Genomic DNA, 24,356 nt, shown 5'->3' with positions numbered 1-24,356 from the left:
CGACCGAGAGGTGCAGAGCGGCGGGGATGAACACACACAAACACTCCCCTAAAATAAATAAATCCCCCCACCCGCCCCCAAAAAAATCCCCGAAAATCCTTGTGCAGGCGAGGCCTCCCCGAGAGGAGAAATGACCGCTCCGGGAGGGAGAGAGGACGGAGGAGGCGCGCAGCAGGGAGGCGATGAGCCCGGAGCTCCAGGTGCTACATGCTGCTCGGCGCGGCGAATCCGGTGCTACATGTCTCCACCTCGACCCCCAATCTGGACGGGACAGGAGAGGACTGGGGGTGACACACGCGCACGCGCACACAGATGAAGAGAGAAAGGCAGAGACCGCGACGGCAGCAGAGAACAGCAGCCGAGCCGAGGCGCACCGAGGGCGGACACACTCCGTCTGTCAGTCCGTCTGTGTGGCGGAACAGCAGCGCGCTTCCCGGGAGTGGCCTGTGAGGAGGCTGCGCTACAGACAGAGACGCCCACAATGTCACACACACACACACACACACACACACCTTCAGGGTGACAGGAGAAAGAGGCAAATTCACACAGCTGTCTGTCCTTGTATGGCAGCTTGTTAAGGACAAAACTAAGCGGGAATCGATCAAGATTCTGAGCTGCAGGTCACAATCACAGACCCTCAAGCGTTAGCTGTCAGGGGCCTGCACACACGTGAGGGGGCAACGACCTTTAAAAAGCCTGCATGGGACATTTCTGTCTTGATGTCCCATCAAGAGGACACTTGTTCAGTCGAGTTTGTGTCTCTCATGTATTCAGTCACAGAGATTATCCTAAAAATACACAACCGGCAATCTTTGGAACACAGAGAAGGTTGTTTTACAAAACTTCCTGCTGTTCTGAAGGTATTTCCAGAATCCTCAAAGACTCCTCGAACCATCTGGATGAAAAAATGTTCCATCTGCTGCTGTAAAAACTATCTTTAAACAGTTGGTTCTGTGGTTTGTAATCCAGGTAGCTGGAAATGACACTAGTTGCTCTTTTTGTAAAACACAAGCAAATTATCAATGAGATATTTTGTAAGATAATAGAAAATACAGGAAGGATGAACATATGTCAGAACAGCAGCAGTCAGTGTTGTTAAACTATCTTAACATCTGGTTCTTAGCTCTGTGGCTCTGCTCAGCCCAAACTCCCTCAAATGCAACCACACGGAAAAGGTCCCCCTTTCATTCCCACACCCTCCTCTTGTGGCACTTTTTCAACCACAAAACTTTTCCAAGAAGCTTTTCAGGAGCTATGCCTGCGTTTAACCCCCCCCCACCCCCACCCCCCCGTGCCCGGGGCCCGTCTGCACGTCGACGCTTCAGAGCGTGCAGGAACAGATTCGTAAACACATGTTTGAAAGCACCGTGGTGATTTCACACGCCCTGCTGTCGCAAAACCTGTCACGCTTTGAGGACAGCAGCTCCTGACTCACCTGCAGGACACACCCATAATCTGTTTCTAGGATCAGACAGACAAATGAAGTATAGTTGGAGCAGATTGTACATAAGACAAGCCTTAATCATGAATACAGCAGATTAAGTGAGTGCTAATGCACAATGGGAGTCCTGATATATGAAAAGAATCAGGACACTTGAGAGTACAGACAGTAAGTTCTCAGGAGGACACACCTCAGCCAGTGACGTCATGACGAGGCAGCTACTTCCCACACACAAAAACACCTCCTCAGACTGGAAACGTCAACCTCAGAAAGGACCTACAAGTTCACATAAACTCCCATCTGACACTCAGACCAAAGGTCCAGCGTGTTGCAGGGCTGTCGTATTGGATCGCATCAGGCGGTGCAGGTGTTCGTGTTATTGCGTCCACGTCCTCGTGTGTCACTGCAGGGATTCAGATCATTCATTTGCAAAAGAAGTCTTGCATGATGGCTGAGATCAGATTGAATGAAAAGATGAACAGAACAAACCAGGAGACCCAGGCCACAGATCTGAAGTGTAAGAGTCAGGTAGTGTTTCCGTGGCGCCGTCCGGTGGCACAAACGAGAACTGCAGCAGGGAGGCATTCGGGACACTGGGGGTTTTCTGAGGACGAAGCTGTTTTGTTCATTTTCTCCTGTGACATGTTTTTCATTTTCAGCGACAGCGTGATAAAAGAAAGAGTGAGAGAGAAACATTCAGTGATCACAGACGAGGAAGGAGCGATGACGGCAGGCAGAGGTGTGATGAAGACGCAGATATACGGAAATATTCCTGTGGGGACTTTTATCTTGTCCTGGAGGCATCTGCAGTTGCAGTTTTGCACAAAGATACTGAATATACAGTGGCTGGAGCTGAGGCCTCACAATGAGAAGACACTGGCCTTAAAGGTGGAGCTGGTTGAAGAGGCACTTTCTGCTAAAGCAAGCTGAAATCATGCCGCCGTTGATCCTCATAAGCTGTTGCTATTCACCACTTTCCTTCCAGTAGGTCAGAAAACTCTCAGTTCAAAGGCAATTTATTGATGCTTGTTTGTCCTGATTTGTTCTTTGATTTAAATATTTATTCAAGAGCTTTTTATCGTCTTTTTGTGACTGTGAAACTCTCTGCAACCCCGATATTGAAAGGAGCTGCATAGATAATGTTTTACTTTGTTGTTGGACCTTATCTTGTTGAGTGATGGTCATTTACTTCCCAAAACCTTTAGACAGTGGCCTTAAAGCGCCTGTGTGTAAACATTTCATGTAACTGGAGCATCAAATGTTCAAATCCTCCACACACAGTTCTGTTAGGTGACAAATGAAACAGAAATATTTTCAATACTGTTCTCTAAATTATATTATTTATTCAGTTAGCCGTTCAAATATGCATGTTTTATTCTAATGGACCAGTTCCCTTTATTACCCATTATTCAACATCTGCTTATAAACGGAACAAAACTAATTTCTAACTAAAATAACTGCCTCAGAACTTCTTCTATGTTCAACACCAGATTACACTGGAAATTACAGCCCTGTGAAATAAAGCATTGCCATTTTATTTTCCAACATGAAGCCCTCTCCTCTTCTGGTGGTGAAATACTGAATAATTGATTTGGTTAGCCTAAAAGTAGTCACATTGAAATATACTGGGTCTAAAAATACGGCTAACAGCCTAAAGTTAAAGATATCAAATCACACACAGAGCGCCAACGTGCTTTTTCAGTTTGTCACAGTTTGTCATGAGATTTATCACATTTATTGTAATTTTCATTATCACCATAAAGCCAAACTGAGAGTACACGAGATATTTCATAGAGAGTGAAAAACTGAAGGTAGATCCGTTTTAATGACTTACTACATCATTTATTTATTCCATCATTTCACAAAACGCGACACATGACGTGGTGCTGCAGATCATTTAAGGGGTCGCCACAAGAAAAACAACAGTCTGTGTGCAAATAGTGCATTTTCATAGAGACACAGTGATTAAAGCCAGGCAGAGAAAAGACAGGACAGGCGAGTGTTTCTCCACCTCTGCAGCCCAGGTGTGAAGAACACGAGGACCATTTACACCTGACATGAATCCATGTGCACTGTAAATGAAGTTATTTTGAAAGTAATTTCAAACCATTTCCATCCAAATCTACTTCTTTGCTGATGAGCTTATCATCTCTCTGTAGGTCGAAATCAGTTTTTTGCTGCCTTTATAGTTTCTGGTTTAGATGTAAACGGGGTGGTATTGCACAGTGCAGTAAACTTTAATGCTTTGTTTGCTTTTTCAGACTACAGTACTTTTCTTGGCTATATTTTGGGGAAAGCTGCAAATATTCCTGTTTTTTCAAAACATGAATTCACCACAAAGATTAAACGCGTGCAGTGGAGCAGGAGGTAGAAACACAGGGAGGTAGAGAGGAAGATTAAAAAGAAGAGCACATTTAAAAGGTCCCATTCCCCATAAATATTAACAGTAGAGGAGTTTCAGGTGGCAGACGCAGCTCGTAGACAGGCACACTGTTTCAATGGCTTTGAAGGCAACCATCCAGCTTGCAGGGTTCATGCTTTAATCCATAATGTTTAATGGCAACGAGCCGCTGTCATGCTGTCAGCTGCACGCATCGTCTCATGTTTTGTTTTTTGGTAAAAGCACAAAACATCGTCATGCAGATCACTTACAGACCAACGAGGAAGACACTGAGGAGTACTGATGCTGCGTTCCAGGAATGTCGGGAAAATCGAAAATCCATTTCAAGAAGGAAACTAAAATACAGATTCTGATGATCTGACGTCAACATTGAGTTTACAATGCGAAGGCTACACACTGTTGTGTTGAACTTGAATTAGCTCTCTATTACTACAAAACCTTAGAGCTGCACCATCTTAAACACAGTAACAGATGTTTGTTTGGAGGAGCAGAAACAAACCGTAAACACAGAACTGACATATTACATCGGTGTGGAGAACTTCTTCACACATCCAGCACATCAGCATTCATCTGTTGTGGCGTTGTGACGAACCCACAGAGGCACACTTACTGTGTCGGACCAGTCTCAGCGTTGTTTCCAGATGTTTTCAGCAAAAAAGCTAAAAAGAAAAACACTGTTCACTACCTGCTCAGCACCAAACAGCAGACGGACACAGTTAGAGACTAGCTGGAGTTTTAGAGGCCAACAACAGAGCTAACAGAGAGTGAAAGACTGCATGTCTGCTGGATGTGTAAATAGTTTGCTAGCACATTCACACCAACAACTTGTGTTTTCAGTTTGTTTCTCTGCCAAACAAAAACATCCGGGAACTAAAGGTGTAATAAAATGTGCACTTACAGCCGCTAAAACATAAAGCTGGCTGTTGCGTGAGAATGTCTTCCTTCTGACAGTGAACGAAACGCAGCATTGTAATAAACTTATCATGCATGAATCTGTTACGTAGTTCAAAAATAACGGAACGCTTTATTCAAAGTCTCTAACTTCCTCGCAGTTTCCTGGAAAGGATAATTATTTGCACATTTTCAGTACTGGTGTAATTTAGAGAGGCTTTTAGTCAGTTTAATAAATGACTTAGAAATGAATATCTGCTCGGGTGTAAATGGAGAATTTACTACCAGATTACAGAAGTTCTTTCCAGAAAACTTTGCAGGAAATGAGAGACCTGTAAAACACAGCGTTACCAAAGGAACTACAAAGACCAGATCAGAGTATAAAAACAGGTCACTTAAGGCTTAATGTAGAATCCACAGCATGAGGAATGTGAATGAATGAATGTACTGCATTAACATCAAGGTTACAGTCTCTCATCTTTGGCACTTGCGATTGTTTGACATAAATATTAAAAGCAGGGGTTCAGAGATATGAGACACAAGTTTTAGAAAATGGCTGACAGCTCCATCCGGCTCTTCGTCTTCATCTCCTCTGCACTGCTGTCTTCATTAAAGTGTCTTTTAGTGTCTTTTCAAACAGTCCTTTCTCAACACAGAAGAGTCTGAGCTGCGTTTGCCGGCCCTGGACGTTGCATAGTGTTGTTAGAGAATGAAGAAGAAAGCCATTAAAAAGAAAAGGAGATTAATAGCTTGGTGGTGAGGGACCAGGAGGAGGCGTGTCAGACCTCAGAGATGATCACGTCCATTTATTCCTTCTCTTCTTCTTGTAAACATGAGGCACCGTAGAGTTCAAACGCTCCGTCTGCTGGTCGACTTCTCTCCATGTTTGCACGTGTGTGTGTTGCATCTCTTTAAAACGACAATGTACCATGTGTACGTATCAGTTCTGAGAGTCTCCATGTTTCTCAAATGACTGTGTGTGTTGTTTAAGCGTAATGTTGTTCATGTGCATTCTGCGGCACTGCTGGTACAGAGGCTGGGTCACAACCACAGCTGACGCCATTTTGGAAGTCATTTTGGCTGCTAATGCTGCTAATTCAGGCAGTAAGTTCAGTCTCTTACTCTCTTCTTGTAAATAGTTAGAACATTTTAATCTCTGGGTTCAGTCTTACAGGCAGAGCTTCCTCTCAGGCTGCAGCTCAGTCCCATCTTCTCCATCTTCTCCCCAGCCATGACTCCAAACATTATCTTAAAGGAAAACTATGGTTTATTCCAACTTGGGTTTTATTTTTGAATCTCCTGCTATTGGTCCTGTTGGGTTGAAATCTAGGTATGTGGCCACATTGATCCAGATTATCTAAACCACTTTTCTGGAGGTCAAACTGAAAGTGAGCTCACCTGAAATGTTGGTAATAATCCCTCAGGGAAGCTGTGCACACAACTGCAGTAAGTACAGTAGCTCAGTAAACTGTGATGGACGTTTACAACAGACATTTTGTTTTCTTTTTGGTTTAATTATAAAGTTTGGGAACCACTGTAGTGCAAAGCTTGAGAGAAGACATTGCCTGGGAGGCTCAGTTCAGGGCAAAAAAACACCCCTCTCTAGTGAAGACACCAATGTTTAAACTAAGACATAATCATATTATCAGATACTGCTGTAAGTTGTTTTTGTTAGGGTTAGGGTATTTGTAAAAATACTTTTAAGGGAGTAAATTTAAATTATTAATTAAATGATTTCAAAAAAGCTGTGCAGCCGTTTTCAGCCAATAGGACGTCTAAAATGGCACCATAGTGGGTATTATCGACCTGTAAGCCCTCCATGTGCTGTGTGTGAAGACATGAATGCACAGGTGAGTCCCTCTGTCTCAGGTCCAGACCTCCATGGGCACCATGGCCTCCTTGGAGCCGATGGGAGGAAGCAGGTTCTGCTCGCACAGGAACTGAAGAGGAAACTGGACCACGAAGCCGCGGATCTTCTTCAGCTCCTCGTGAGCCCGGGCCGGGTCCTCCTTGTCCAGGCCCGACTTGGCCAGGTAGCTGTCCAGCTCCAGGATGTTACGGACGTCGCTGGACGGCAGACAACGGAAAACCTGAAGAAAAGGACAAGTCGAAACGTTCAGGTACTGGCAACGTCTTAACTAAATGGTAGAAAAGTGTCCATCACAACATCTTATTCAATATCAATCATATCAAACAGAAAAGCCTTAAAGAAGCTGAAACCACTGAATATTTGTCTTTTGCTTAATAAACTACTTTAATAGACAGTGGATTCATGTGTATTAACATTAATTAATATTAATAGTTTGTTGTACAAAACTGGATAAATCTGCTCATCTGACAAACATTTTAAACCCTATTGATATGATTCATGATGTGATAGTTGTGGCACCAAATCATATTTTTATTTCTAAAGTTATTAAACTAATAAAAGCACGACGTACCACTGGACAAAACCTTGACAACAGAAGTGGAAGAAGCCCGAGTTTGCAAACCGTGAGGGAGATGTAACTTCAGACTCACCCTCTGGTAAATGGTGGCGTTGCGAGCACAGGTGGACATCCAGACCTCCTTGTAGAACTGGTCGCTGATGGGATCCGACACGTCGACGGAAGGATCTGTGTGAGCTCCCAAAATGGTCCTGAGAGGGAAACAGGGAGCAGGAGGTGGGTGAGAGACATGAAGAAACACTAAAGGCGCCAGAAAGGGAAACGCTAAACTGCAGATGTTTTGGCAACAGGAAGCAGATACAAGGATGAAACTTACTCAGTTCAATAAGATTCTCAACAACTACAAGAGAGAAAAGATGTCCTGCTAACTAACTAGTACTTAACAAAACACCTATTATCTATTCATTTGATCTGAGCCTGTAAAAAGAATAAAATAAACCAGGATTCAGGGCGTCAGTACTTGAAGCACTCGAGGCGGAGCTGCAGGGCGTATTTTCCAGCTTGGTACTGCTGCCCGTCCATCACCGCGGTCACCGTCTCCGAGTCCTCCACGATCACCGCCACCTCGCTGTCCCTCTTTCCCAGCATGCTGCGGTCGTTGATGTTGGCAGAACCTGCAGCAACACAAAGGAACAAGTCAGATCACAGAGTCCACCAGCAGATGGCGCTCTGACACCTGATTTCAGACTGCATGTTAAAGTTCATTCTCTGGAAAATACAAGAAATCAGATACTCCAGTGTTATTTATCTGTAATAATATAAAACATATATACACTCCCGTGTACAAATCTGTTAAATATTTATCGGAATCTGAATTAATTACTCCAGAACTTTCAAATTAAGGGCATGAGAGTTAATGATTTCCTTTATAGTTTTATAGCAATGTTTATTTTTATGGCACTGGACAAAATAACCAAAACGTCTGCTACTAAGTTAACGTGCTGATTACATTTTTTAGGATGTAGTTTAGTCCCTGTCTTGTACTGGTGTCTGTATATGTGGGTGTGGACAAAATAAAAGAAACCTTGAGACATTTTTCACCTCATTTCATCTCATTTTGTAGTAAAAGGGATTAGAAAAGTCACACCATGTCATTTGAAGGCATGAAAGAAACTCTTTCTATTATCAGTAACTACAGAACAAAAAGTGCTGTTTAATGTTTATTTAATATACTGCCAAAGTCTTGAAGATAAATCCGAGAGGTCGCGAGATGATGAATGGAAAAGCAAACAAAAGAACATCAGACTTTTCTTTAAACGTAGTGTTGTTCCTGTGAAAGTTGTGATAGTTTCACCTCCGTAGGCCAAGGACTACAACTCAAATCAAACAATTTAAGACGCGAAAATCACTCATAGACATGCAACAAGCAGACACTGCTTCATTTAAAGGGGTCACAAGACAAAAAGGGTTAGTCTCCATTCAGTTGACTGAGGAAGACGCCTTTAAATGATCAGTTAAAGCACAAAAACACAGACAAAAACCCTAAGCAGCAGTGGAAACATGCACCATCTGACATCTGGTGGTGGTTTTATCTGCAGCGCTTCACTCTCCTGTTAACAGGAAACTGGATCCTTTAACTTCACCACGTCCTATAATGTTTCTCATCTTGTCATTTTCTTCTGCGCCTTCTCTAATATAAATGATAAAACCGTCTCTCTGCAGCTCTTGTTTCTTTCTCCTCTATTATACATGTTCAGTTTAGTGTCAGGGGAATATGTCATTACATCTGTCATCTTTTAATCTGGTAATGGAGAAATTCAAGCTGCTGTATCGGCCTCAGCTAAACATCTGGTATGAGGAGAGTGTCTAACACGCCGCAAGTCCGGCAACAAACAAAAACCAGCTTGTTTTACCGATTATGACGGTGTTGTCGTCAGCGATGAGCATCTTGCTGTGGACGTAGATGAGCTCGGTGACCAGCCTCCCCTCCAGCTCAGCGTGAGTCCTCAAACCAGCGATGGAGATGTAGTTTATCCACTGCTCTCCCACTGGGAACAGGAAACACTTTGCACTCATATACGGGAAGAGATCAGTGCTGGCAGAGGTTGTATTTCATACGTTTCATGACGGTAGGAAGTCAAACTGACTTTAAGAAATGTGAATATACGATTTGACATTAATGGAGTAAAACATGAAAAACCAGCAGTGTGATTAAAGGCATGACTTATCCAAAAATACAGAAAACCAGAATGCAGATGTGCAGTTTTCTCTTTTTGTTTTTGGCTCGTGTGTGTGTGTGTGTGTGTTCTTTTATATGCATGTGGTTTTGTGTGTGTGTGTGTGTGTGGGTGCATTTGGGGCAAAATTGGGGTTTGGTTCTGCTGTGTTTTTTAATGACAGACTGATTGAAATGTGTCTTAGATGATTCCTATATTACAGGTTGTACATACGGTATATGCCTGCCCTCCAGATGTACATATGGAACCTTTATTTATATATATATATACACACACACACCAACCACTTATGTTTTTGGTTCAGTTTATGTTAGTTATCCTTCATAACATTGCTGTTCAGGGTATTTATGAAGCCTTATGAAGTATCAATGTGGTTTGACACTAAAACCTCAATAACAATATTCATACTTCAGGTCTGTGGGGTTGCAGACCTGAAGTCTCAAATAAAGACCTGGTTCTCTCATCAGTTCATCAGTGGATAATTGATTAATGTCAGGAACTACCAGAGCTGCAAACATACAACCAGCCCCCCCCCCCCACCCCCCCCTTAAAGCTGTCGTCGCCTCTGACTTACTCTCTCTCCTGAGCTGGGAGATGATGGAGTGGTCTCCTCTGTTCATGGTCCTGCAGGGGACGGAGGGACAGAGGTGGATGAGCAGCAGATCCACATTCCTCACAAAGCAGGCCTTTGTGTGTCAGTGAGTTTGCATGGGGAGGGCCGAGTGTTTACTCAAGAATGCAGGCTAGACAATAAATGTCCGCCTCGAAAGGAATGTGCACACACACACACACACACACACACACACACACACACACACACACACACAGGGTTTACAGCCCTGCGGTTAAAGAGTTAAGGTGTGGCGGTAATCTATCAGTGGCTCCTTCCGGGATTTAACCCTCAGCAAACAAACCACAGGTGGGTTCATGGCAGCACTCATGCAAACACACACACACACACACACACACCTGTAGTTGAAGTGCATGATGGCCTGGATGGCGCTGCCCCCTCCGGTGGTGATGTCTCCTTCGAAGCCTGGCAGCAGAGGCGTCACCACGTACACTCGGTACCTTTTACTCTCCCTAATAATCCAAAAAAAGGGACATTATTAACATGATTTGTGTGTGAAACATTTATCTAACGGCTGAAGCAGGACTCCAAAACAGCAGAACACAGGAGGGAGGAAGGTGTGGAAGTTTACCTTCCAGCTCATCAGATGCCGACTTCGATTATAAGAACAAACAGTGTTACTGAGGCTGAGCCACAAAACTAGAAACCATATCTGAAACATCCCCGAGGCCGGCTGTGAGCAAACACTGTCAAATCTCCACTCAACCAGTTTAGAAACACGTCTTTTATATCTAGTAAAGAGACACAACTACAGTTATCACTATCACAACAACATTAGAGGACAGGGGGAGCGGAGTTAGTTACAAGGAGCCGGAGCAGCTTTTCAGCTTTTGGGCAGCAACATGTGGATTTTTGCAGCCAATATTGATATTTGAGCATTAAAAACAAAAAGCAGGGGTTGCAACAAAACAAAGGTCCTTTGACAGATTCAAACTGTGACGTCAGCGACATGGTCAGTGTCTTAAACCCCCGAGGCCACCAGCATGATCCAGATGTCTGTATTTCAAACCTAAACCCGTAACTGTAACCTAAAGGACTGTAACCAAGACATGTACTGAGCCGGACATTTGTTCTCCGGGGGATGAACTACGTAGCGACGGCACCGTTTCTAAATGACCTCAAACACATCTTGTTACTGACACATACGCAGTGAGGCGTCATGAGGCAGTTAAGGGACTTTAGGTAGTTCGTCCAAGCTGAGCGTAAAATCATAACTCTGCAGTTTAACAGTTTTACAACCCAAGAGACAAGAAAAGGCAAATCACTGGAACTGAACTCCTGACAGTTGGTCTGAAAGTGGCTCCGCTTGATGAACACGTGTCATTTTTACAATATGAGCACGGCAAGAAATATTAAAGTGAACTTTGTAGACTAGCATCGAGCTTCAGCAGCTTCAGCAGCTTCAGCAGCTTCAGCACTGAACTGTGATGGCTGCCGTTCGGTCTCACATCAGCTTCCAGCAACACTATGAGACACGAGACAGACGGAGCATTTATAAAAGCCGTCCTGGATCGTTTATACACCGAAGCTTCTAGAAGGAATCAGGTCAGGTTTGTGCGTAAGTGCCAGTTTGTGGCCGTGTGTTTTCCTGTGTTATGTGCAGGTTGTGTGTGTGTCCTCTGATAAACTCTGATATCCTTGACAACAAAACATCACACAGAGAGAGAGAGAGAGAGAGAGAGAGAGAGAGACACTGAACCCTAAATAGAAAAATATTCAAATAAATCTCACAGAGGCCAAGTCAAACACGTCGTGTGATATGAAATCAGTCAGTTATCTGGAAGGTACACAGAGCAACAGGATCACGTCCATCAACATACACTGTGTGTGTGTGTGTGTGTGTGTGTACACGGGTTGTGTGTTTCTGGGAAATCATTTTAAGATAAGCCTGAGGGCACACACACAAAGACAACGCGAGTGTGTGTTTGATTATTATGTGCTGTATGTCTGTGTTTTTCTTGTAAATCATTTTAAGGTAAATACACACAGCAGCCAAACGTTTACAAAGTGTGTGTCAATTTAATTTAACATTTGGTATAGAGTGTGTGTGTGTGTGTGTATTACCTATATGCTTTGATGATGCGCTCGGCAATAGCGTCTCCTATCTTGTTGAAAACGTGTCTGTTGTCTGCGCAGCTGATGAAGAACTGATTCTGAAAGACAAACAAGACACTCGTCTTCAAACGAAGAAGAGCTTTCACTTGTTCACCTGGTCTCAAGTCGCATTGATACGCTGATGGAAATTCACAGAACATACAAAGTGTCACCTACTGAAAAGCTCTCTGAAAGAAGCCGCTCTTAAATCTGTAAGTTTGATATGAAAAAACGTACAAAAACATCATTTCGCTGTTTTATAGAGGCTTATGTGGCAGACTATTTTCTTGGCCAGAAGCAGTAACTTCCTGGAGTCTTCGTCACCGTGAGGTTGCCAAGCAGCCAGCGGAGACTCGAGGCTGCCGGCTGTAGCAACATATTCAGCGAATATTCTCAGCCAGAGAGCAGATGAGCATATTTCCCATTAAAATGACAATAATATATCTGCTGTGTTGCGCCAGTCGCTCCTCTGTTGCCACACTGGCTGCTGAGATTCCTCAACAGGCTGAACTGGGCCCAGGTTTTGCATATTTACTGGGAAACTGCTCACTCCCAGTCTCCATTAACTCCCCACCAGTTCTGTGTGTTTACTGGGAAAGATTCGTTGGTGACGGTTGGTTTCATCAGCTGTGTTGTTGCTATGGCTACCTGCAGTTTAACAAACCCTTTGTGCTGTTGGACCAGGACTATGTTTGAGGTTGTCCTGAAAGGGCGTATTTTCCATTTCCACTGTGTTACTGCGCAACAGGATGAACGAGCAGCAGACGTGCAGGATGCAGGTAAGTACCTCTATGTAGACGAAGTGTTGGCTGTTCTGGATGACGTGGACGTAGGCGTTGTGGATGGACTCCTCGTGGTATTTGATGCCAGCGGACCAGTCGGAGGAGGAGCGAAGGATCTGAGGGGAGACGGGGGTCGGAGTTTGGGAGGGAAGACAGGAAATGTATTCAACCTTTAAACGCAGCCTCGGTAGTGTGACGGGTGTGAGTGACAAAACAAAATACTTCTTTTGTCCCGGTGTCATACAACAAACTAAATCTATCTACTATTTAGTAAATACTTTTAGGAATACTTTTCTTGCCGTTAGCACATAAGAAATGTACTTTATTGGTTGAAAACTATTGCCAAAAGATTCAGTATTGTAGTGTTTCCTGAAGTCTTCTCACCGATCTGCTTTCTATTTTTTCCAGGCGTGAGAAGCTCCACTTCCTGTGTGCATTGCATTCTGGGTTATCAGATTAAGTATGTATGCTAACCAGTGTGACTGTGGGGGTGTAAGCGATGTCTAAAAGTCAACTGGGAGGAAATGAAATAAATAAAAATCTGTTTAAAAGTTGTCAGTCGTGGTTTCCACTGAAGCGGCTCTGGAAAGTGAAATGGAAACTGGCAGAGCAGCAGCTTAATGAGGGGGGAACACTGATGCAGTACCAACCTGCACTTTGGTGCGGACGCAGTTGGGCACTTGGTATCGCTGCTCTCCAGCGGTGGTGTGAGACTTGGGCAGCAGGCAGGGGTACGACAGAGAACGGTACTTTGGCTTCACAAGCTGGCAGAGAGGGAAACAGAGCGAATACTTAGGTCAGGCGTCCAGGAAGATTTCCAGATCATATTGTCAGGCATTTTCTCTGGAGGAGCAGGAACAGGGATGCTCTGGTTGTTAACCCCTTACTCAAAACAGCAGCATGACCTCTGACCTTGGTGAAGTTCCACCGCTGGATGAAGTGTCTGGCCACGTCTCGAGCCGCTTTCCCGTGAACCACCGAGGAGATGTCGTGCCAAGGCATTCTGGGAGTTGTGTGTCTGTCTATGAAATCTAAAAACAGGAACGTGAGAAGGACGGGAGATGAAATCAGTTGTTCCCCACTAGAGCAGATTCACCGGTGAAGTGTGAGCCCAACAGTGTGCTAACCATCGAACGGTTTGTCCAGTTGAATCCAGTCCTTGTACACGAAGTTGCAGTAGTCTTTTCCGTGCCAGAACCGCGTGTTTCCAAACAACTCCCCGACCCCCGTTTGTAGACTGCGCACCGAGCCGCTTCCTAAAGCAACACACATGAATATCCAGTTATTTATCATCAGTACAATGACATGAAAACTGCAGCCACTACAAACCTTCCAAAGACCAGTCGTCACTGCAGGAACCTTTAAAGACCCCAACAGCTACAGGAGCCTAGTCCAGGTGACATGTTATAAGAGGCAAGTATCGGCTGTCACTAGGATCAGTGTCAAGACTTGAGAGGGGAATGTTTAAATGACATTCATGACTGTGGTATGATTTAGTGAAGCGATATGTGCAGCATATCGTATTTGTATTTATGAGCTATTTTTAAAGAGTAGCATCTTCAGTAGGATCCAGACGGACTAACACATAGTTTGGATTTGGTCTTTTCACGAGATTTGAAGCCGATAACAAAGATACAGAATAACACTTCCAGGTACCAGCGTCTCCACCCGGGCCTGATCTGTTCACAGAGCGCCAGAGTACCACGCTGACTTCGACAGTGATACACTGGTGTTTGGAAAATGCTTTGACAGCACTTTTACAGAAACGAAACAGCAGCTGGAAGGAAGACGGCACTACGGTGAAGATTTATAAACCAGGATACAAGCAGCAGAGAGGAGGACAGAGACACGCGGACTGAACTCGCCTAAACATTGTTTTAATTGTCTTACTTACCTGAAATAAACTGTGCTACACTGACGTGAGTGATTGGATTGAAGAGTAATCAAAGCAGCGGCTGTTTGTCTCACGTTCACTTCCCATCTATCACCTAATCAGGACAAACAGAGATGAGCCTGGCAAACAAACAGCAGCTAATAAAAACCTGCCGCATCTGTTTTAGAAATGAAACGTGTGCCAGGAGAGAAACACGAGGTTTGTTTGTTTAAAGTAAAAATAAAAATGCAGGGCCAGTGATTACAGGCCCTGTTTGAGGCGTGTGCAAGACTTTCTAAAACAGGGAAAATAAGAGGAGAGACCACATGTTGCAGTTTTCTACTTCTTTCACATGATACACAACTGAACTAGTGGTGTGTTTAGTGGAACTCTGCTGGTCCACTTCAAGTCATTTCAGGTTTTACTCTGCTTCCTATTTCTGCCCTGTCGTGGTTGTACATGTGTTTTTCATTACACTTCTCTCAGTTTTTATCCTTGTGGTTAATTGCTTCATTGCACTGGTCCACACCTCAACCACTGGCCACTGGGACTGCCACTAATGACTACTTTTAAACTGCCCATCACTTCTGAAAGACCAAGGTGATCAATATTTAACATTTTGCTTGTCTAAAAATACTTTTTTCAGTGCTTCAATAATGTGAAACAAGAGGTTTTTTTAACTTCCTGCTCATGTCCATATCAAAGATATTAAATGAAAAATCTGAATCGACCTTTGACACATCGGAGGAAAAAAAAGCTTCAAACTCGCACACAGAGAACCAATCAAGATCAAAACCACAACAAAGCACACTGGGAAACGGGAGCTGAGCGGCAGCCCGGCAGGATTGGGACCTGAACGCAACCGCCGCCACCAACTCACCAGCCTGACACTGGCCGATAGGAGAGGCCGTCCTCAGCTCCGCCAGCCTGCTGGGGATCAGATTGTGGTGGCTGTTGACGCTGTTGGACCAACCTAAACAGAGCGGCCACAAACACTGAGACGGCGGCACAGATCGAGGCTGTCGCTGCCGGATCAGAAGCTCTAAACGCCGACTGGTCACGGCTCCGCAGCCAAACCAGCCTCAAGCTTTTCTTCTTGCATTCACCTTCACACAGACATGACTTTTTGAAAACACTGTAAGTTATGATGAACCGTGAACCTTTATCGCCAGGTTCAGCGTTGTTAACTCCTGAAGTGCAGGTGTGACCTGGGAGGAGTTTGGATGATGATGCTAAAAATGCAAAAATGAGCTTCCATTAGCTTGTTAGCTAGTGAGCTCTTCAGATGTGAACAACTGCATATTTAAGACACATGACTGAGGACGAGGTGAAAGTTCTGCACTGATTTACTTCACTGCCATGAGCGAATCCTCTGATCACTATTTCATTCAGATAAATTGAATTTGCTGCCATGTTTGGACGACCTGAACTCTGTTGTGACCAGGCCCTATAGGGGCGCACACAACCTCACCACCTGTGTTAGTGACGCACTGTGCACACATTAGTAATGACAAACATTAAAGTACAAGAACAAAAAAATACAAAAGACCATCGTACCATCAACAAAAATATGAAATACAATGTTTAAATACAAATGCCACTCACTCTCTTCGTTCTCCAGGTCACTGTCGCTGTCCGCCTGGGCCAGCCCGTGTTTCTGCAGGTGTCTCCTGATGCTGAACCTGGTCCTCTTCATCCTCCCCTGACCTTTCAGCTTGGGCTGGTCCACCGAGTCCGTCACTGTAAAAATGCCCTTCCCGTTGCTCTGGGAAACGGCCCCACTGCCGTTGGCTGGGGCAGCCATAGTGGAAGAGCCAGCTTCAGCCTGGGAATAAGTTAAACAAGCTGCGTCAGTCAGGGTGTCAGTTTGTAGGAACATGAAGTCAAAATAAAAGCAGGTTTTCATGAAATAGTCATTTTTTATGTGTGTGTGAAAGTCAGAGAGACCTGCTCCATGTGTGAGCGTGTAACACTCCCGATGTCCGTCAGCCGGTGTTCCCTGTCGTCCCAGCGACCGTATGCCAGGTCAATCCCACCGACGAAGGCCACCGATTGGTCGATGACGATGATCTTCTCGTGATGCGCCCACAGGTAGACGGCGGAGGAGACGTGGTCCGGGTGACGCATCACCTTTTGGAGAAGAAGTCATAAACGTCAGACAGGAAACGTGCATGTGCAGAAAAACAAACCTGTGGAAATACATGAGGCGCTCACCTTGATGTTGGGGTGAAGGTGCAGCAGCGTTCTCTTGCTGTATCCTGAGTTGATGCCCAGAGCTAACTCCACCTCCTTGTACAGCATCACAAAGATGCGCACGCCTTGTTGCTGTGGAAACAACAACACAAGCACGATGCTAAATATCAGTCAGCTGTAACTTTGAGAGAAAAAATTTGTTTTCATCTGTAACAGCTTGTTTTGGAATCTTTTGATCTCCATCAGAATTTTAAATAAAGTTCTGTGAAAAACTGGTTTTAGTGACCAACTGAAACCAACCAGCAGGCTGTTGCTTCTTAACAGGTACAACACCAGTATACCATTTATAATAATAAGTGAGGTCACTTTAAAGTCACTTCCACTGTCTATTCCAGTTTCCTGCTCACCGCTTTGCGTTTCAGTGTGTAGTCCAGACGCCAGCGGTTGCCCTCGACAACCGGCCTCTTCAGGAAGATCTCCGGACTCAACCTGTGGAGCAACACACACTGTAAGACATCACATAGACCCGTCTTTTCTTATTTTCCTTTCTATCTCTTCTGTTTCCTACTGATCTCCCTTCTGCTTTCTCTGTTTCCCTCTTTGTTATTCCTTCTTTCTTCTTTACGTCCTTCCTTCCTCAGCGTCGTCTGAAAGCATGAAAACCTGCGAAACAGGAGCTTTCATCCAACACCAAAGCGTAACTCCCCTTTTCTTCTTCTTCTTCATTATAATGGAGTATTTCTACCCAAGAGTACTTCTTCCAATACAGTACAGATACAGTAAATCACTTACAGACACACACACACACACACTTTGCGTGTAGTACTGAGATGTGTACTAGTATAACAGTAGTCTGAGCCTCAGACTGTAACTGATCCGTTTGACCAGAAAACCTCCCCAAGAGGTGACCGCCAAGTGCACTCACTGCACTCTGCAACATACACACACACACACACACACACACACACACACACACACAAATAACTGCACCAGGAGTTTAAAGACACACACACTTACCACCAGTCTGTGATGAATATTTCTTCTTTGGCTTCTTCAAGAGCATCGGCCACGTCCTCCATGTATGTTTTCCCATTCACATACCTGTTAAACACACACACACACACACACACACACACACACACACACCTTTAGACAACAATCCAAACACTTCACTCACTTTTCAATCCATCCATCTTCTGTTCTTTCATGATGCTTTACATTACGGTGGACCTCTCAGCACACACACACACACACACACACACACACACACACACACACACACACACACACAGTGTGTCTCACAGACAGTATAGTGTTGCCTAGCAGGGAGACAGGTGATGAGCAGGTGAGGCTCACTTTCCCTCTCTTTGTGTCGGGTTACTCCAGCGAGACACACACACACACACACACACACACACACACACATATAAACACACACTAACCCACAAACCTGGACCAGGCCTCGTCTAGACTTTTTTTAAGTGACGTCTGGCCCCGGTGCCTGACGCTAATCTGCGTCACTTTAACGCCGAGGCCTGAAAGGTGAAGCCGTTTTCCTCATCAACACTCATCAGGGTCACTTCACCCCAAACCACCAGGAAAAAGGCGTGAAAACATCAACACTGGCTGGAGTCAAAAGGTGAATACAACGCCAGTGGACAGTGTCAGTTTGTTGCCGCGGTTACCATTTGGCGGGGATGTTCTCTTCCTCCCTGGCGAAGGATCCGAAGCGGTGGTCGGTGAGGAAGGCCGAGCCGTGCTTCTGGACGAAGCCTTCGATGGCCTGACCCCACCAGCGGGCGTGTCTGTAGCTGCTGCACTTCAGCACCAATGACCTGCACGCACACACACACACACACACACACACACACACACACACACACACACACACACACACACACACACACACACACACACACACACACACACTTTTAATTCTATTAAGTTTAATAGAGCAACCTCAGTTTCAGATCTCAGACTGTTCATGTTAAATTTAGGATGTGATTGGTCGTCATTGGTTGACTTACACTGTAATATATATTAAATGTTTGGCTGTTGGCCAATAATTGTGTTCTGGTTAAGATTTAGTTCTGGTTTATCCCTGAAACGTCCTCCTCTTTGGGTTCGTTTCATGGGTCTGGAAGGGATTTCTTTAGTGGCTGATTCACGGAGACCAGTGGAGGTTTATGGAGTTATCAATGTGTGTGTGTTAATGTGAACACGTTAAAGTCAATTGCTGACTGATGAACCTTTGACTGTACTTAATATGACAGTTAAAGATGTAAAGTACGTCTCGTGCTTTAATTTTAACCAGCCTTAATTACAAATGTATGTATTCTCCTCCTCCATTAATAACTCCCTTAACCACGAACTAAGTTTAAGCATCATTTAAGAAAAGATTAAGGTAAATGTAAATGTCATATTTGAGTAACAGCGATATAAAGTACACGTGTGTCACTCACCTGGACAGACTGTCTATGCGGACGCCGTGTTTGGTCTCCGTGTCTTTGGAGTCCATTAAGATGCCGAACTCCTTGTCAACCAGCATCACGAAGGAGATGGCACCCGAGTCGGGCTTCATGTACAGCAGGAACGAGTCCTTCACCACCAGCCAGCTACACCCATTCAAAACACCCATTCAGAAGTTTATTACTTTAACCCAGAGAGCACGACACAGGCTGTAACCAAAACCTCCAGCATAACCTCATTATCCAAACCACTCATGTATAAACGGAGCTGAATGTGAGCACATAAAACCAAAGTCACAGCTGAACCTGGAAGTTTCTCTGCAACATTAAACGGACGACTACGTCCAAGTTTGAGTGCAAAACGTAATACTTTGTTGCTGTAATCTGGTCCAATGTCAATGCATCTATAAATCTCAGCAATCAGGTAAAACATTATCATAACCAATAGGAATGATGGCCAGACTTTTAAGGAAGCGTCCTCCACTGTCTCTGTTTGTGTCCGTCGGTGTGCACTGACCGTTTGGACCAGCGGTAGCAGATTTTGCTGCGACCACAGCAGTTCATGCCGGGGATCCGATGGCCGCCGGATCGCTTCAGCACCATTCCTTCTCTGAAAGACAAGAAAGCTGCTGTTCTTACCAAAACACACTGTACATGTGTGCCTACAAAAACACTGATGCAGATATTGTCCTTTATTTACATATTTAATGGAAAGAAATTTAACCATTTCGCTAGAATTCCACATTTTTGGATATCAAGGAGTTGACAGAAACTTGCTCATATAAATGTTTTCGTCAAAGAATCACTATCTCAAAATATGACAGATCAATTTAATGTTCAACATAAATTCACATTAAACTGGTATTAAAGTCGAGGTGAAATGGAATTTTGAGAGTCTCTAATGTCGGTATCGGGACGTATTTCTGATGGTAGTTTAGACGGAGAGTTGTTCTTACAAGCCTTTTGGTCCCAGATCGTGGATGAAGGACAGCTGGCTAACATCAATGAACTCCATCTGAAAGAGAGAAATAAGTGTTTCTATGCAAAACAAAATCTGACACCAACAACCTTAAACTGCCTGTTGTTGCACATTAAAGTCTTTTTCCAGGTGATGAGGGTCTATTTTGTCATTTTCCAGGTTTTAAAGGTTTTCCGAGACCCTTCTGAGGTGTGTTTAAGGCCACTGTCGTCCTTACCGTTGCGTGGTAGTTCCTGTACATTGGCTTCTTTAGCAGGTTGTTCAAGTAATCTTCCAGTTGTTTCTGGAACAAACACACATGAGATGAATCAGTACAGTAAAATGAAATATATAGAGAGACTAGTGACTGTCATTCACCAGTCCCTCCCTCCGGTGAGAGGCCTACCCTGCGACTGGACACTTGATCCTCTCTGCCCAGCTCGTCTCCTCTTCCTCTGGGGAGGTTCGGCATCTCCCTCACCTCGCTCCTCGTCGCCGTCTGCCTTTTCACCGTGTGGCTGCGGGCAGAAAAGAAAAGGTTCTCGGTTCAAATGAGCAACGACAAAGACCCGTATGCTGAAGACAAAATGAGACTTCCAGCCACCTGCAATGTAAATTTGGTCTCCACCTGTTTGCATCGCGTCTAATCAGAGCTTCTGAGGCTTTAAATGAACCCAAGCCTAAGAAAGAGAGTTTACCTGCGTGACGGCAGCGGCAGCCTCATGAAGGTCTTGTACGTCCTCAGCTCTCTGTGGAGATCCATGAAGTGTTTCTCCTTCCTCTTCACCAGCCATGTAAACTCCCCGTGTTTCAACTCAATCTTAAACACCGCCGGCATCGACTGAACACACAGCGCAGATACTTGGGTTAGATATCAGCGTTCGATGCTCTACAATTATTAGCAACACCTTTGAAAAATGTACCAAACAAGACTGATAATTGCTTCTTTTTGTGTTCACTGTTACCGACTTCCTCTGGTGAGTTTTAGCAACTTTCCAAACCCATCATCAGGCAACTGTAACCGACTTCCATGAGCAGCGTCACTGCACTTTGTGTTTAGTGCTTTAGTATCTTGTCTTAATGTATTTTTAGGTCTTGTGTGCAGCACTTTGAATGGCCTTGTTGTTGCAAGGTGCTATACAAATCATGTGCCTTGCCTTGCTTAACATTAGCATGTTAGCATGCCGGCATTAGAGTAAGTGCAGCCTCACAAAGTCAAATGAAATGTCAGGGAGGTATGTGTGTCCATGTGCACCTTGTTGACGCTCCTCTGCGTGGTGATGTTGAAGCGGTCCTGAGCCGAGGTGAACCGCTCCACCTCCAGGATCTTGGCGGTGATCGGAGAGGACAGGAAGACTTTGGCCTCGGGCTCCTTGAAACCCACCGTGTTGTAGATCGCCGTCAAAGGCAAACGCTCCGCTGCAGAAAAGCAGCAGCAGATACACAAACACAGACAACATCAGATATCAGATATATGTAGTGAGGGAAGATGAACACCACGCTGACAACACGCACACCACACCTGTGGAGTTGGTGTCAGTTGTGTCGTACTCTCCGTCTTCCAGGTCGAGCTCGCGGGTATCCAGCGTCTCCATGATGCCGGTCATATCACTGGCAACCAGCTGCAGGGTGCTGGACGTCGGCTCGGACTGCCGCAGCATGGCTAGCACTCAGTCTGGAGCCCGGGGCTCACCTGGAGAGACAGGTAAGGAGGGCAAGGTGTTGTTAACACAAAGGTAAGGGTCAGACTTGAATCACATCCTTCCATTTTCCTGTGCGTATCCAGACCCAAGAGGTGGCACAGAACAACCAAAGTAACCCAGACGCCCTTCCTGGAAGATCCCAAGGCTTTCTCAGCCAAGATGGGATATTTGGTCCTTCCTAATCAGATGTCCAAACCACCTGAACTGGATCGTTTCTACCTGAACGAGCAGCAGTCCCACTCTGATCGACTTCCTGCTGCGATAACCTTTCACCCGCCAACTTGACTGAGGCCTGGAGTAGTGTCCAACCTAAGTGATCAGATCACCAGTTGTTCATTTAAAAAGATTCCTGGTCCGACAGCCAGGCCGTAGAAAAGTGTACAATCCACCCCAGTGGTTGACATGGAGCTGCATTTCACCACAGGGTGAATGTGTAACTGTTAACTGCTTTTGCACTGATGAGGAAGTTGAAGGTTTCATTTGTTCATTAACTCCAGCGAGGTGACCAACAAATCCAACACCCTGGAAACCTTTTTGGAAAACACGATTTTCTGCCAACATAAGAACAAATTTGTGTATTTCACACAAGACATATGTTGTGTCTTTTCACTTTAAAGTGTTCTGTTGTCACATATTTCTGTGAACTTTGATTGTGACTGTTGATAGATACAAATCTGTGGATATTTTGGGGCCACTTTTTGGAGCATATTTAATATTTCAGTGACTTCTTGTGACTTGACCTTGACAGTTATTCTGTACTGGCAGGTTCCCACTGCTGCCGTTATCGCTGCAAAAACTGTTCAATTAAGCCAAATCATAACAGAAGTTATCTCAGGGCACTTTTCATATAGAGCAGGTCTAGACCGTACAACTAATTGTTTCAGCTCTACTTGTATAAACTGTCTAAAGTAACTAAAGCTGTGAATGTGATGAAATAAAAAGTACTCTGAGACGTGGTGGAGTAGAAGTAGAGCGTGGGATGAAAAGACTCAAGTAAAGTACAAGTACTTCAAACAGTACTTGAGTAAATGTACTTAGTTACATTCTACCACTGCTTCTGCACTGGAAACATCGCTATCTGTCGTCAAACGCTCTCGTTATGTCTTTCTGATGGATTTCTTCACTCCTTTTAAACTCTTCTTGTGTCATTTCGCTCTCCATCTTTGTCTCCTCTCCACCTTTTATCCATCTCTTCCTCACGGATCACATCAGATGAGACACTAATCCAAACAACAGGATTAGCAGAGGAGAAGCGCAGGAAGCAGTGTGTGTGTGTGTGTGTGTGTGTGTGTGTGTGTGTGTGTGTGTGTGTGTGTGTGTGGAGAGGGAGGAGGAAAAAAAGCAGGACAAACGGTGTTCGTGTGACTGGAGGGATTTTCACATAAACTGACCCAGAAACATGAATGTGACGTAGCTGAAACAGAGAGAGAGACAAAGATGACCGACAGCATCCAAACTCTCCCGTGAGCCAATCAGAAAGCAAGCAGCCACAGGTGCTTAAAAGTTTCGAGGCTGGTAATGCGGCAGATTTCACTTCTGAATCAAAAACCCACGAAATGAAATGACGACCCCATCATCATCCAGCCAAAACGCATATTTAAAGAGAAATCTGGAAGTTGAATTTCTTAGTTTACACAGACGATAACTTGAAAAGAAAAGTATTTATATTAAAGATGAATCGATACGGACAAGTTGAGCTTATCGCCGATATCTCAGTATCAGTGTATAAGTAACAAAAAATTAAACATAATTCAGCAGTTAATTAAATATTCTTAATAAAAACTACTGTATTTAATGTTAAAGGTACGTATAGTTTACTGTAGTTCAGATTTGAAGCATTTTTCTTCCACTTCTTTGTGTTGTGGTTTATAAATACCAACATTAAAAGTTTACCGTTATATTACTACATCTGCTGTGATAACTAAATTAAAATGTTGTTAATCTTCTATAATTCAAGCTACGAGCGGAAGATGTTCAATTCAAAAAGTGCACTTCGAAGGAGACAACGATTTATGTTTTGGTTGTGCAGAGAGTTCAACTGTGGTCTTTCTGCTTCCACTTCCTCCTCCAGACGACACCACCACCAACCACAGCGGGCAGGCAGACTGTCCCATATCCAGGAAATCAACAGGCCTGAACCCCACAGAGGCCAACGAGGGTCCATCAGCAGCCACGAGTCCTGTAAAAGTGCCCTTGAGCAAGACACTGAGCTCCTGCCTGCTCTTTTAAAAAGGTTCTAGAAACAAATTAAATGCAAATGCAACAGCCTTAACTGTACTACCATGACGCACGGTGCA

General features: G+C 44.4%; 1 protein-coding gene across 1 annotated transcript in view; it reads right to left on the bottom strand.

Moving 5' to 3' along the window:
* Window positions 1-6,429: 6,429 nt before the first annotated feature.
* The window catches only part of pld1b (phospholipase D1b), a 29,787-nt gene continuing 11,860 nt past the window's right edge, over window positions 6,430-24,356 (bottom strand). Inside the window, exons 2-26 of the mRNA XM_070927805.1 lie at window positions 21,879-22,049; window positions 21,612-21,775; window positions 21,055-21,197; window positions 20,763-20,874; window positions 20,595-20,660; window positions 20,355-20,413; window positions 19,916-20,008; window positions 19,393-19,545; window positions 18,616-18,765; window positions 17,948-18,031; window positions 17,338-17,419; window positions 16,952-17,062; window positions 16,685-16,867; window positions 16,343-16,562; window positions 13,992-14,120; window positions 13,777-13,895; window positions 13,515-13,628; window positions 12,870-12,980; window positions 12,053-12,141; window positions 10,327-10,440; window positions 9,932-9,981; window positions 9,034-9,168; window positions 7,641-7,794; window positions 7,254-7,371; window positions 6,430-6,823 (exon numbers count right to left, since the gene is read on the bottom strand). Coding sequence (XP_070783906.1) covers window positions 6,599-6,823; window positions 7,254-7,371; window positions 7,641-7,794; window positions 9,034-9,168; window positions 9,932-9,981; window positions 10,327-10,440; window positions 12,053-12,141; window positions 12,870-12,980; window positions 13,515-13,628; window positions 13,777-13,895; window positions 13,992-14,120; window positions 16,343-16,562; window positions 16,685-16,867; window positions 16,952-17,062; window positions 17,338-17,419; window positions 17,948-18,031; window positions 18,616-18,765; window positions 19,393-19,545; window positions 19,916-20,008; window positions 20,355-20,413; window positions 20,595-20,660; window positions 20,763-20,874; window positions 21,055-21,197; window positions 21,612-21,775; window positions 21,879-22,017 — 3,117 coding nt within the window. The 5' untranslated portion in view covers window positions 22,018-22,049 and the 3' untranslated portion in view covers window positions 6,430-6,598. The remainder of the gene's footprint in view (window positions 6,824-7,253; window positions 7,372-7,640; window positions 7,795-9,033; window positions 9,169-9,931; window positions 9,982-10,326; window positions 10,441-12,052; window positions 12,142-12,869; window positions 12,981-13,514; window positions 13,629-13,776; window positions 13,896-13,991; window positions 14,121-16,342; window positions 16,563-16,684; window positions 16,868-16,951; window positions 17,063-17,337; window positions 17,420-17,947; window positions 18,032-18,615; window positions 18,766-19,392; window positions 19,546-19,915; window positions 20,009-20,354; window positions 20,414-20,594; window positions 20,661-20,762; window positions 20,875-21,054; window positions 21,198-21,611; window positions 21,776-21,878; window positions 22,050-24,356) is intronic.

The sequence above is a fragment of the Enoplosus armatus genome, chromosome 21 (assembly GCF_043641665.1).
Source record: "Enoplosus armatus isolate fEnoArm2 chromosome 21, fEnoArm2.hap1, whole genome shotgun sequence".
NCBI lineage: Eukaryota > Metazoa > Chordata > Actinopteri > Centrarchiformes > Enoplosidae > Enoplosus > Enoplosus armatus.
Note: the sequence above shows the minus strand (reverse complement) of the source record. Positions and strands in the feature narration are given on the sequence as shown.